The following is a 14,792-nucleotide window of genomic DNA, read 5'->3' as shown; positions in this document are numbered from 1 at the left end:
CCTCTCGTAATCTTGTAGACTTCTATCAGGTCCCCCCTCAACCTCCAGTGAGAACAAACCAAGTTTCTCCAACCTCTCCGCATAGCTAATGCCCTCCATACCAGGCAACATCCTGGTAAATCTTTTCTGTACCCTCTCCAAAGCCTCCACGTCCTTCTGGTAGTGTGGTGACCAGAATTGAACACTATATTCCAAGTGCAGCCTAACTAAGGTTCTATAAAGCGGCAACATGACTTGCCAATTTTTAAACTCTGTGCCCCGGCCAATGAAGGCAAGCATGCCGTATGCCTTCTTGACTACCTTCTCCACCTGCATTGCCACTTTCAGTGACCTGTGTACCTGTAAACCCAGATCCCTTTGCCAAGTAGGGTGGTGGAGGCAGGCACGGTAGGGTTGTTTAAGGCTTACTTAGACAGGCACATGAGCAGACTAGAGATGGAGGGATACAGGAGACTTTTCTAAATAAAGATCAAGAGCTTTGGAATGTCCCTGGGAATCAATTGATTCCTATGGACCTTCCAACATATTTCATGGCTCACTTGCTTTATTTCTGCGCTTCTGGTGATTCCGTAAATGTCTGTCTAAGTTTTGTATGTTTATTGATGTATTTTCTTTGACTTCACAGGAGATTTGGTCCGCCTTGTTGTGCAACAAGGGGCATACACGCGGTGGGTCGTGCAAGGCCTGCTCTTGGATGTTGCTTCAAGAGTTGCCTAGTGCTTCACGTCGTTAGTGTACGCTTAAACTGGACCATCTGACAGGCAACATGACAGCTCAGTGACTATCACTGTTTGCTGTGCAGATACATGGATTTGGGCCGGTGTCTGTGGGAGTTTGCACATTCTCCCCATGATTGCGTAGGTTTTCTCCGGGTGCTCCGGTTTCCTCCCACATCCCAAAAACATGCTCCTCGGCTGATTGGTGTAACAAATTGTCCCTAAATTAGTCTCCCCTCAGTCTTTCCCAATAGGTGTAGACAAAGATCATGGGTAGAGGAGGGTACTCATAACGTTAAAATGGCAGCGTGGACTCGTTGGGCCGAAGGGCCTGTTTCCCATGCTGTGTTGTTCTTTGTTCATATCCCATCAGGCCCTGGGGACTTGACTACCTTAATATTTCACCAGAACCCCAATACCTCCTCCTTGATCTCAACACATGTCTACACATCTTTTCCCAAACCCAACATCCACCAAGTCCTTCTCTTTGGTGAATAATGACGCAAAGCATTCATTTAATACCTCGCCCATTTCCTCTGGCTCCATGCATAGATTCCCTCCCTTGTCGTTGAGTGGGCCAACCCTCTCCCTGGCTACCCTCTTGCTCTTTATATGTGTAAAAAGCCTTGGGATTTTCCTTAATCCTGCTGGCCAGTACTTTTTCATGACCCCTTTTAGCCCTTCTTACTCCTTGCTTAAGTTTCTTTCTACTTTTCCCCATTCACTTTGGTAGGAATAACAGATGTGTTGAGTATAGGGCTAACGGGAGGACTCTGAATAGTGTGGATGAACAGAGGGATCTAGGTGTATGTGTACATAGAACATAGAACACTACAGCACAAACAGGCCCTTCGGCCCACGAGTTGCGCCGATCACATCAACACCTATCTATAACCCCCAATCCCATAAAACCCCATATACTCATCCAGAAGTCTTTTAAAAGACCCCAGCGAGTTCGCCTCCACCACCACTGACGGCAGCCGATTCCATTCACTCACCACCCTCTGAGTGAAAAACTTACCCTTAAGTTACCCCATAGATCCCTGAAAGTTGGGAATCAAGTAGATAAGGTTGTTAAGAAGGCATACGGTGTCTTGGCGTTTATTGGTAGGGGGATTGAATTTAGGAGTCGCAGCGTCATGTTGCAACTGTACACAACTCTGGTGCGGCCGCACTTGGAGTATTGTGTGCAGTTCTGGTCCCCACATTACAGGAAGGATGTGGAGGCTTTGGAGAGGGTGCAGAGGAGGTTTACCAGGATGTTGCCTGGTATGGAGGGGAGGTCCTATGAGGAGAGACTGAGGGATTTGGGGTTGTTTTCGCTGGAAAGAAGGCGGCTAAGAGGGGATCTTATTGAAACATATAAGATGATTAGAGGTTTAGATAGGGTGGACAGTGATAGCCTTTTTCCTCGGATGGAGAAATCTAGCACGAGGGGGCATGGCTTTAAATTAAGGGGGGGTAGTTATAGGACGGATGTCAGGGGTAGGTTCTTTACCCAGAGGGTGGTGAGGGATTGGAATGCCCTGCCTGCTGCAGTTGTAAATGCGCCTAGTTTGGGGGCGTTTAAGAGATCCGTGGATAGGTTTATGGACGAAAAGGGATTGGCTTAGGTTAGTGGGTCATTGTTTTTTAACTGGTCGGCGCAACATCGTGGGCCGAAGGGCCTGTTCTGCGCTGTTATGTTCTATGTTCTATTCCTAGGCTTTTCCCTGCAGCCCTTTTTAAAGAAAGGCACAACATTTCCCACTCTCCAATCTTCAGGCACCTCAGCCGTGATTATCAGTGATTCAAATATCTTGGCTAGGGAATCCGCAATTTCTTCTCTAGCCTCCCACAATGTCCTGGGATACTCTTCTTCAGGTCTCGGGGATTTATCTATCTTGCTGTGCTTTAAGACTTCCAGCATCACCTCTGTAATATGTACACTCTTCAAGACATCACTATCTATTTCCCCAAGTTCCTTAACATCCATGCTTTTCTCAACAGTAAATACTGATGAGAAATATTCATTTAAGATCTACCCATCTCTTGTGGATCTGCACATAGATGACCTTGTTAATTCTTAAGAGGCCCTATTCTCTTCCTTCTTACTCTTTACTGTGTAAAGAAATGCTTTCTTGTTTGGAGTTTGTTGTTTCTGCTGCTATTCTGAGTTCTCTTATTCCCTTTCAGACATTGAAGAAAACCTGGTTGAATAAATATGCCAAAGATTCTGCCAATCCAGGCATATTGGTCCTGTTAACCTGTGGCACCATATCTAGTACGTGTGGACAGCTGGCCAGTTACCCTCTAGCTCTGGTCAGGACACGGATGCAAGCGCAGGGTGAGATATTGTTAATCCCATGTGTGCTAGTCACATCTTTGTAATTAAAGCTTGTAAGGCTGTAGACTAGCTGGTATGTAACTCACTCCATTCAGTATCAGATATCAAATAACTATGTTGCAGTCCCATTTTACTGCCCGAGTTGGTGGTGGAGGCAGAGACACTAAACTCTTCTAAAAAGTACCTGGATCTACACCTTAAGTGCGGTAAGCTATGGGGCTATGGGCTGGCTGCAGGAAGGTGGGATTAGAAAGTGCACCTGAGTTGTCCATGGGCTGGCATGGACAAAATGGGCTGAATAGCCTCTTTGTGTTTTTCTATGGTTCTAAAGCAGAATATATGTTGAATGAATTTACAGCACCCTTTGTCTTGTCTAGTCCAGTCTCCTAAATGTTACTGCTCTCTGTGCCAGTTGCTGCATCAGTTAGATTGAATATGACTCTCAGGTCAGTTGCAGACTTTTCATGATGGTGTATTACTAGGTTAATCATCTGGAGAGCAGGAGTTCAATTCTCACCGTGGACAATTTGCATTCAATTAAAAAAAACCTAAAAATAAAAATGTTGTATCAGTAAAAGTGACCATAAAACAACCAGTTGTTAAAAATTCACTGAAGTAGATTAGAGGAGGAATCGTGTTATACTTACCTGGGTTAGGACTGAAATAAAAACAAAATAAACTCAACAGGTTTGAGTTTCAGTTCTAAGTGGCCCATCGGTTGGCAGCCCAGTGATTAGCATTACTGCCTCACAGTTCCAGTGACCTGGGACAGCGTGGTGGCACCATGGTTAGCATTACTGCCTCACAGTGCCAGTGACCTGGGACAGCGTGGTGGCACCGTGGTTAGCATTACTGTCTCACAGTGCCAGTGACCTGGGACAGCGTGGTGGCACCGTGGTTAGCATTACTGTCTCACAGTGCCAGTGACCCGGGACAGCATGGTGGCACCGTGGTTAGCATTACTGCCTCACAGTGCCAGTGACCTGGGACAGCATGGTGGCACCGTGGTTAGCATTACTGTCTCACAGTGCCAGTGACCTGGGACAGCATGGTGGTACCGTGGTTAGCATTACTGCCTCACAGTGCCAGTGACCTGGGACAGCATGGTGGCACCGTGGTTAGCATTACTGCCTCACAGTGCCAGTGACCCGGGACAGCATGGTGGCACCGTGGTTAGCATTACTGTCTCACAGTGCCAGTGACCCGGGACAGCATGGTGGTACCGTGGTTAGCATTACTGCCTCACAGTGCCAGTGACCTAGGACAGCGTGGTGGCACCGTGGTTAGCATTACTGCCTCACAGCAGCAGGGACCTGGGTTCAATTCAGGCCTTTGGTGACTGTGTGGAGTCTGCACCTTCTCCACAGATCTGCTCCAGTGAAAACAACCCAAGCCTATCCAATCTTTCTTCATAACTTAAACACTCCATCCCAGGCAGCATCCTGGTGAATCTCCTCTGCACCCCCTCCTGTGCAATCACATCCTTCCGATAATGTGGTGACCAGAATGTCAACAAATTGTCCCTAAATTGGATCTCCCTTAATCTGGTGCGCATCTAATTCCCTAAATTCGCACCCCTTTATTGTGGAGTCCACTAGAGGTAGACAAAAGCGTCGTCGGTCGACGAAAGACTTGAATAAGGCACTCACTGACTGTTAAAATGGGCGGTTTGAGCTTGTAGGCTGAAGGGCCTGTTTCCTGTGCTGTGCTGTTCTTTGTTCTGTCTAACTGCGCACAGTATTCCAGCTGCGGCCTCACCAGAGTTCTATCCAACTCCAACATGATTTCCCTGCTTTTGTAATCTATGCCTCGATTGATAAAGGCAAGTGTTCCATATGCCTTTTTCACCACCCTACTAACATGTCCTTCCGCTTTCAGAGGTTTGTGGACAAACATGCCGAGGTCCCTTCATTCACAGAACTTCCTCGTGTCCTGCCATTCATTAGATACTTTCTTGTCAAGTTGCTCCATCCAACATATATCACCTCACACGTTTCAGGGTTAAATTCTATCTGCCACTTACCTGCCCATTTGACCATTCTGACTATATCTTCCTGTAGCCCAAGACACTCCACCTCACGGTTAACCACCTGTCCAATCATTGTGATATCCACAAACTCCCTAATCCTATCCCCCACTTAGTCATCAATGTTGTTTATATAAATGTTGAATAATAGAGGGCCCAACACACATCCTGTGTTCCCCACTGGACACCGGCGTCCAGTCACTAAAACAGCCTTCTGTCATCACCCTCTTTCTCCTACAATTGAGACAATTTTGAATCCACTTTATCAAATTACCCATGTGAATTTACCTTCTTTACAAGTCTCCCTTGTAGAACCCTGTGCCTTTACTCGGTCTGTTTGCGGTGGGCTTCACTGGAGCATTGCAGCAGCCAAGGACAGATGTGTGGGCATGGGAGGAAGATGCTGAAGTGAAGTAGCAAGCAACCAGGAAGCTGGTGACATATTTGTAGATGGAGGGAAGGAAAGCCATCACCATGTCTGCCTTTAGTGTCTCCAGTGTAGGAGAGACCACTTTGGGAGCAGCAAATACAATTAACCAAATTGGAGGAGGTGCAAGTGAAATGCTGCCTCACATGAAAGGAATGTTTGGGACTTTTATTTTTATTAATTTGTGGGACATGGACATTGTTGGCTGGCCAGCATTTCTTGCCTATCCCTAGTTGCCCTTGGAGGGCAGTTGAGAGTCAACCACGTTGCTGTGGCTCTGGGTTCACGTGTAGGACAGACCGGGTAAGGACGGCAGATTTCCTTCCCTAAAGGACATTAATAAACCAGATGGGTTTTTCCAGCAATGATTTCACGGTCATCAGTAGATTCTAATTTCCAGATATTTTTTATTGAATTCAAATGTTGTATGTAATGTACAGGCAGCAAGGAACAGATCAGATGCTCAAGGAGTATAAAAAGTGCAAGAAACTACTTAAGAGGGAAATCAGGAGGGTTAAAAGAAGACATGAGGTTGCTTTGGCAGACAGAGTGAAGGAAAATCCAAAAAGCTTCCATAAGTACGTTAGGAGCAAAAGGACAGTGAGGGATAAAATTGGTCCTCTTGAAGACCAGAGTGGTAGACTGTGTACAGAACCAAAAGAGATGGGGGAGATACTAAATGGGTTTTTTGCATCTGTATTTACTGAGGAAGCAGGCATGGAGTCTACAGAAATAGGGCAAACAGGTAGGGAGGTCATGGAACCTTTACAGATTAAAGAGGTGGTGGTGCTGGCTGTCTTGAGGCAAATCAGAGTGGATAAATCCCCAGGTCCGGACAGGGTATTCCCACAGACCTTGAGGGAGGCTAGTGTTGAACTTGCAGGGGCCCTGGCAGACATATTTAAAATGTCAGTATTCAGGGGGGAGGTGCTGGATGATTGGGGGGTGGCTCATGTTGTTCTATTGTTTAAAAAAGGTTCCAAAAGAAATCTGGGAAATTACAGGCCAGTAAGTTTGACGTCGGTGGTGGGCAAGTTATTGGAAGGTGTGATAAGGGATAGGATCTACAAATATTTGGATAGACAGGGACTTATTAGGGAGAGTCAACATGGATTTGTGTGTGATAGGTCATGTTTGACCAATCTATTAGAGTTTTTTGAGGAAGTTACCAGGAAAGTGGATGAAGGGAAGGCGGTGGATGTTGTCTACCTGGATTTCAGCAAGGCCTTTGACAAGGTCCCTCATGGGAGGTTAGTTAGGAAGGTTCAGTCGCTAGGTATACATGGGGAGGTAGTAAATTGGATTAGACACTGGCTCAATGGAAGAAGCCAGAGAGTGGTTGTGGAGGATTGCTCCTCTGAGTGGAGGCCTGTGACGAGTGGAGTGCCACAGGGATCGGTGTTGGGTCCATTGTTGTTTGTCATCTGTATCAATGATCTGGATGATAATGTGGTAAATTGGATCAGCAAATTTACTGATGATACAAAGATTGGAGGTGTAGTGGACAGTGAGGAAGGTTTTCAAAGCTTGCAGAGGGATTTGGACCAACTAGAAAAATGGGCTGGAAAATGGCAAATGGAATTTAACGCAGACAAATGTGAGGTATTGCACTTTGGAAGGACAAACCAAGTAGAACGTACAGGGTAAATGGTAGGATTCGGAAGAGTGCAGTTGAACAGAGGGATCTGGGAATACAGGTACAGAATTCCCTAAAAGTGACATCACAGGTGGATAGGGTTGTAGAGGGTGCTTTTGGAACATTGGCCTTTATAAATCGGAGTATTGAGTATAAAAGTTGGAGTGTTATGGTAAGGTTATGTAAGGCATTGGTGAGGCTGAATTTAGAGTATTGTGTACAGTTTTGGTCACCTAGTTACAGGAAGGATGTAAATAAGGTTGAAAGAGTGCAGAGAAGGTTCACAAGGATGTTGCCAGGACTTGAGAAGCTGAGTTACAGAGAGAGATTGAATAGGTTAGGACTTTATTCCCTGGAGCGCAGAAGAATGAGGGGAGATTTGATAGAGGTGTATAAGATTTTGATGGGTATAGATAGAGTGAATGCAAGCAGGCTTTTTCCACTGAGGCTAGGGGAGAAAAAAACCAGAGGGCATGGGTTAAGGGTGAAAGGAGAAAAGTTTAAGGGAATATTAGAACATAGAAAAACTACAGTACAAACAGATCCTTCAGCCCACAAGTTGTGCTGATCATATCCCTACCTACTAGGCTTACCTATAACCCACAATCCAATTAAGTCCCATGTACTCATCCAGAACAAACATAGAACACTACAGCACAAACAGGCCCTTCGGCCCACAAGTTGCGCCGATCACTTGTATACCTACTAAGCCATAGATCTATCTATAACCCCCAATCCCATTAGATCCCATATACTCATCCAGAAGTCTTTTCAAAGACCCCAGCGAGTTCGCCTCCACCACCACCGACGGCAGCCGATTCCATTCACTCACCACCCTCTGAGTGAAAAACTTACCCCTAACATCTCCTCTGTACTTGCTTCCCAGCACCTTAAACCTGTGTCCTCTCATAGCGACCATTTCAGCCCTGGGAAATAGCCTCCGAGAATCCACCCTATCTATTCCTCTCAACATCTTATAAACCTCTATCAGGTCGCCTCTCAACCTCCGTCTCTCCAGGGAGAAGAGTCCCAGCTCCCTCAACCTAACTTCATAAGACATGCCTCCCAATCCAGGCAACATCCTTGTAAATCTCCTCTGCACCCTTTCAATAGCTTCCACGTCCTCCCTATAGTGAGGCGACCAGAACTGCGCACAGTACTCCAAGTGGGGTCTGACAAGGGTCTTATACAGTTGCAGCATTACCTCCTGTCTCCTAAACTCAATCCCTCGATTAATGAAGGCCAGTACACCATACGCCTTCTTGACCACATCCTCCACCTGCAAGGCCAATTTAAGAGTCCTATGGACCCGGACCCCTAGATCCTTCTGCTCTTTAACACAGCTAAGACTTCTACCCTTGATATTGTATTCCTTCATCCCATTGGTCCTGCCAAAATGGACCACTACACATTTATCTGCGTTGAAGTCCATCTGCCACTTCTCCGCCCAGTCTTGCATCCTATCTATGTCCTGCTGCAACTTCTGACATCCCTTCAGACCATCCACAACACCACCAACCTTCGTATCGTCTGCGAACTTACCAACCCATCCCTCCACTTCCTCATCCAGGTCATTTATGAAAATGACGAACAGCAAGGGTCCTAGAACAGATGCCTGGGGCACTCCACTGGTGATCGACCTCCATGCAGAAAAAGACCCATCCACAACCACACTCTGCCTTCTGCAGGCAAGCCAATTCTGGATCCACAAGGCCAAAGGCCCTTGGATCCCATGCCCTCTCACCTTCTCAATAAGTCTTCCATGGAGGACCTTATCAAATGCTCTTAAAAGAAGTCTCTTAAAAGACCCTATCGAATCTGCCTCCATCACCACCAACGGCAGCCGATTCCACTCACCCATCACCCTCTGAGTGAAAAACTTACCCCTGACATCTCCTCTGTACCTGCTTCCCGGCGCATTAAACCTGTGTCCTCTCATACCACCATTTCAGCCCTGGGAAAAAGCTTCCGAGAATCCACCTGATCCATACTCTCACAATCTTATACACCTCTGTCAGATCACCCCTTATCCTTTGTCTCTTCAAGGAGAAAAGACCGAGCTCCCTCAACCTATCCTCATAAGGCATGCCACCCAATCCAGGTAACATCCTTGTAAATCTCCTCTGCACCCTTTCTATAGCTTCCACATCCCTGTTGTAATGAGGTGACCAGAACTGCGCACAGTACTCAAAGAACAAAGAACAAAATCAGCCTGGGAAACAGGCCCTTCGGCCCAACGAGCCCACGCTGCCATCTCAACACCACCTCTCTACCCATGACCCCTATCTAATGTTTTATGGCCATCCAGATTGAGGGAAAACTGATTTAGGGACAATTTATTCCTGCCAATCAGCCTAACAGCACATCTTTGGGGTGTGAGAGGAAACCGGAGCACCCGGAGAAAACCCACACAAGCACGGGGAGAATGCACAAACTCCCACAGACACCGACCCAAATCCATGGGTCTGCTCAGCAATCAGCGATAGTCACTGAGCTGTCGTCTTGCCCAGTATCTGGTCCAGTTTAGGCACACACTAATGACATGAAGCACTAGGCCAATCTCGAACAACCAAGAGCAGCCCCAGTACGACCCATCGCGTGTATGCCCCTCGTTGGACATGAGGCGGACCGACTTAAAACCTGTGAATGAAAAGAGAAAAACATTATTATCATACTATACCTATTTACATTTCTAGGGACACCCCAATGCTAATGACCCTTATTTAAAGGTTGTCCTATATCCACCCATCTCCAACTCAGTCATGTGCCTGTCTAAGTTACTCTTAAAGGACTCTAGCATGCACAAGTCTTTGAAGGTGGCAGTGCAAGTGGAGAGTGTGGTGAAGAAAGCCTATGGTATGTTAGCCTTTATAGGAAGGGGTATAGAATATAAGAGCTGGAGTCTAATGTTGCAGTTGTACAGAACGTTGGTTAGGCCACATTTAGAGTACTGCGTACAGTTCTGGTCGCCTTACTACTAGAAGGACGTGGAGACTCTGGAGAGAGTGCAGAGGAGGTTTACCAGGATGTTGCCTGGTATGGAAGGACTGTGGTATGAGGAAAGATTGAAGAAATTGGGGCTCTTTTCCCTTGAAAGACGCCGACTGAGGGGGGGATCTAATAGAGGTATATAAGATTATGAAGGGTATAGATAGAGTAAACAAGTGGGGTCTGACCAGGGTCTTATAAAGTTGCAGCACTATCTCTCGACTCCTAAATTCAATTCCTTGATTGATGAAGGCCAGTACACCCTATGCCTTCTTAACCACATCCTCTACCTGCGAGGCCAATTTGAGTCCTATGGATCCGGACCCCAAGGTCCTTCTGATCCTCTACGCTGCTAAGAGTCCTACCCTTGATATTATCTTCCTTCATCCCATTTGACCTGCCAAAATGGACCACTACACATTTATCCGGGTTGAAGTCCACCTGCCACTTCTCTGCCCAGTCTTGCATCCTATCTACGTCACACTGCAACTTCTGACATCCCTCCAGACTATCCACAACACCACCAACCTTTGTATCGTCAGCGAACTTACAAACCCATCCCTCCACTTCTTCATCCAGGTCATTTATGAAAATTACAAACAGCAAGAGTCCCAGAACAGATCCCTGGGGCACTCCACTGGTGACTGACCTCCATGCAGAAAAAGACCCATCCACAACCACTCTCTGCCTTCTGCAGGCAAGCCAGTTCTGGATCCACAAGGCAACAGCCCCTTGGATACCATGCCCTCTCACTTTCTCAATAAGTCTTGCATGGGACACCTTATCGAATGCCTTGCTGAAGTCCATATAAACCACATCTCCCGCTCTTCCTTCATCAATGTGTTTAGTCACATTTTCAAAGAACTCAACCAGGCTCGTAAGGCACGATCTGCCTTTGACAAAGCCGTGCTGACTACTATTGAGCGTACTAAACTTCTCTAAATATTCATAAACCCTGTCCCTCAGGATCTTCTCCATCAGCTTACCAACCACTGAGGTTAGACTAACCGGTCGGTAATTTCCCAGGCTATCCCTGTTCCCTTTCTTGAATATTGGAACCACATCCACAATCCTGCAATCCTCTGGACCTCTCCCGTCTCCATCGACAACGCAAAGATCATCGCCAGAGGTTCTGCAATCTCTTCCCTTGCTTCCCACAGTAACCTGGAGTGCATCGCATCCGGTCCCGGCGACTTAGCTATCTTGATGTTATTCAAAATTTCCAACACATCCTCTTTCTTAATGTCCACATTAGGGGGGGATTCTTCACCCAGAGAGTGGTGGGAGTGTGGAATGAGTTGCTGGATAAAGTGGTAAATGCGGGGTCACTTTTAACATTTCAGAAAATCTTGGATGGGTTCATGGATGAGAGGGGTGAGGAGGGATATGGTCCAAGTGCAGGTCAGTGGGACTAGGCAAAAAATGGTTCAGCACAGACAAGAAGGACCAAAATGCCTGTTTCTGAGCTGGAATTTTCCATGGTTCTATGGTAAATTCTACCATCTGCCACAGTGGAATTTGAACCCGGATCCCCAGCACATTAGCTGAGTTACTGGATTAATAGTCTCACGATAATATCACTAGGTCATCACCTCCCCTCGGACAATGAGGAGGGAGGTCGGTAAAGGTGCAGATGTTACACCTGCTGCAGCGACAGCGCTACCAAGCAGCACCTGCTCAGCAATAATCTGCTCAGTGACACCCAGTTTGGGTTTCGCCAGGGGGTCACTCAGCTTCTGACTTCATTACAGCCTTGGTTCAAACGTGAACAAAAGAGCTGAATTCCAGAGGTGAGGTGAGAGTGACAGCCCTCGATATCAAGGCTGCATTCGACCAAGTGTGACATCAAGGAGCCCCTGAAACTGGAATCAATGGGATCGGAGGTAAACTCTCCGCTGGTTGGAGACCTGGTACAAAAGATGATGGTTGTGGTTGTGGAGGGTCAGTCATCTCAGTTCTAGGACATCTCTGCAGGAGTCCCTCAGGGTGAGTGTCCTGGACCCAACCATCTTCTGCTGCTTCATCAATGACCTTCCATCCGTCATAAGATCAGAAGTGGGGATGTTCACTGATGATTACACAATATTCAGCCACATTGGTGATTCCTCAGATACTGAAGCAGCCCATGTTCAAATGCAGCAAGATCTGGACAATATCCAGGCTTGGACTGACATGTGGCAAGTAACATTCGTGCCAGGCAATGACCAATAAGATTCACTCTAATCACTGCCCCTTGACATTCAATGGTGTAACCATCACTGAATCCCCCACTGTCAACATGCTTGGGGTTACCATTGACCAGAAACTCAACTGGACTCACCACATAAACACAGTGACTATAAGAGCAGTTCAGGGGCTAGGAATACTGCAGCGAGTAACTCACTGCGTTTCTCCCCAAAGCCTGTTCACCATTTACAAGGCACAAGTCAGGAGTGTGATGGAATACTCTCCATTTGTCTGGATCGGTGCAGCTCCAACAACACTCAAGAAGCTCGAAACCATCCAGGACAATGCAGCCCACTTGATTGAAACCACATCTACAAACATTCAATCCCCCACCACCAATGCTCAGTAGCAGCAGTGTGTACTATCTACAAGATGCACGGCAGCAATTCACCAAAGATCCTTAGACAGCACCTTCCAAACCCACGACCACTTCCATCATTGGTTCCAGTCCCACAAGAGTCGTGACTGACTCTTAACTACTCTGATGTGGCTTAGCAAAGCACAAACCCACTGCCAAGGTTGGGTGAGCAGTGGCCCTTCTCAGGGAAGCTAGGGAAGGACAATAAATGCCAACCTTACCAGTGATGCTCAACAGCAGGCTTGGCACAATGTCAAAATCTGAGCTTCAGAGTTTGTTTCATTTGATTGTGATGTTAACAGAAAGACTGTCTTTGCAGCTTCACTAGAGGGAGCTCAACAGCTTAACATGATGGGTCTATTCCGGAAGATTGTGGCTAAAGAGGGACCCTTTGGCCTCTACAGGGGTCTGGCCCCCAACTTCTTGAAGGTGATCCCTGCTGTAAGCATCAGCTACGTGGTGTATGAACACATGAAAACTGCTCTAGGGATTCAGTCCAGCTAAAGGAAACCAGATTTCAGCCAATCAGCAAATCTGGTTTGCAGCTTCATACAGATGGACAGAGGACAATTCCCAGGCCTCACACTCCATTTGGGAAAATTTGGAACCATTTCTTCACTCAGGAAGTTAGAAGTTTGGAAATCTCTCCCACAAAAATAAATGAATGCTGGACTAAATTAATGATTTTTAAATCTGTGATTGATAAATGTTTACAAACCAAGGATATTAAGAAAAATTGAGTCTGAGCAGGGAAATGAAGTTAAAATATAGATCAGCCATGATCTCATTAATTGGTGGAATTTGAAGGGTTCAGTGACCTGTTCCCAATTCCAAGGCAAAGTGAAATGTCGGAATTGCAGAACCTGATTCTTGAAATTGGTTACACAAATCACCAAATCCCAAAGTTTGAAGCAAAATTTCCAGCTGAGTGTCTGACCTTTGGGCCTTGATCTTTGCTTAACCCTGAGCCTGACTTAGGGCCTTGATTGCAAAGCAGCCCTGACCTCATTGGCCTGGGGAATGACCTCAACACTATTGCAATGTGCATTCTAAGATATGATTCTGTTCAATTGTCCGAATTTCCAGACAAGCTCACGATCTCGGTTGGTGCTTGTGGTTTTGTCTCGAGTAGAATCATTTTATCAAGTGTTCCTCAAACAAAGCATGAACGTTAAAATGGCGGCGTGGGCTCGTTGGGCCGAAGGGCCTGTTTCCCTGGCTGTTTTGTTCTTTGTTCTTTGTTCTTTGTTTTGAGAAATATGCACATTTTTTACTTTTCATCCACAGTATAAATTTTCAGGAAGTCTGTGTCTCTGGGAATAAATTTAATAACTTTTTCTCAGCTTTGCTTTGTTCCGCCATACATTTCAACCAAATAAACTTTAAATGCTCATTTTTTGTATTGAGTGCATTTACTCTCAATGTTCTGCCTGACGCCGTGCTTTTCTAATTGGCCAAGTCAGCTTGGAATCACTACACTATCTTGTGCTTTAAATGGAATGCTGGTGATGATATTTAAATAAATAATGGGTCTAATTTGAGAAAGTTTTGAGTCTGATTAATTTGAAATGTAATAAGCAGCTTTTGACTTGTTGGTTTCCTCCTGTACTTTTTATACTTTTATTTTATACATGGTGCATGGATTATTTTTTAATCAATAAACTGCTATGATTCATTTCTAACAGTCTGTAGCAATGTCTTAATACGTCAACCTTGTTTATTCACCCCAGCTTCTGATACAGGGTGGAGCCCAGTCTATCGCCTCATAGCAGCTAATTAATAGGTTAAAGGTCGAATCCATCGATCCAAGTTCTTGACAAGGGTGTGTCACACCACACACACATACACACTCTCAGACTTGGACACAGACATACATACAGATATAAACACAGATGTATTGGCCAACAAGGGATGAGGCCATCTTGTATTAGGTGTTGTGCAATGAGAAAGAATTAGTTGGAAATCTAGTTGTGAGGGAACCCTTGGGGACGAGTGACTGTAATATGGTCGAATTCTTTGTCAAGGTGGATAATGATGTTGTTGATTCTGAGACCAGGTCCTGAATCTCAGTAGAGGTAACTATGATGGT

At 45.9% G+C, this 14,792-nt stretch overlaps 1 protein-coding gene across 1 annotated transcript in view; it reads left to right on the top strand.

Annotated features, from left to right (window-relative positions):
• The window catches only part of LOC145347543 (mitochondrial adenyl nucleotide antiporter SLC25A24-A-like), a 64,326-nt gene extending 49,939 nt beyond the window's left edge, over positions 1 to 14,387 (top strand). Inside the window, exons 9-10 of the mRNA XM_080195066.1 lie at positions 2,892 to 3,042; positions 13,023 to 14,387. Coding sequence (XP_080051192.1) covers positions 2,892 to 3,042; positions 13,023 to 13,207 — 336 coding nt within the window. The 3' untranslated portion in view covers positions 13,208 to 14,387. The remainder of the gene's footprint in view (positions 1 to 2,891; positions 3,043 to 13,022) is intronic.
• The last annotated feature ends 405 nt before the right edge of the window (positions 14,388 to 14,792 follow it).

The sequence above is a fragment of the Carcharhinus amblyrhynchos genome, chromosome 9 (genome assembly GCF_965287045.1).
Source record: "Carcharhinus amblyrhynchos chromosome 9, sCarAmb.v2.hapA, whole genome shotgun sequence".
Taxonomy (NCBI): Eukaryota; Metazoa; Chordata; class Chondrichthyes; order Carcharhiniformes; family Carcharhinidae; genus Carcharhinus; species Carcharhinus amblyrhynchos.
This window is presented reverse-complemented; position numbering and strand designations above follow the sequence as displayed.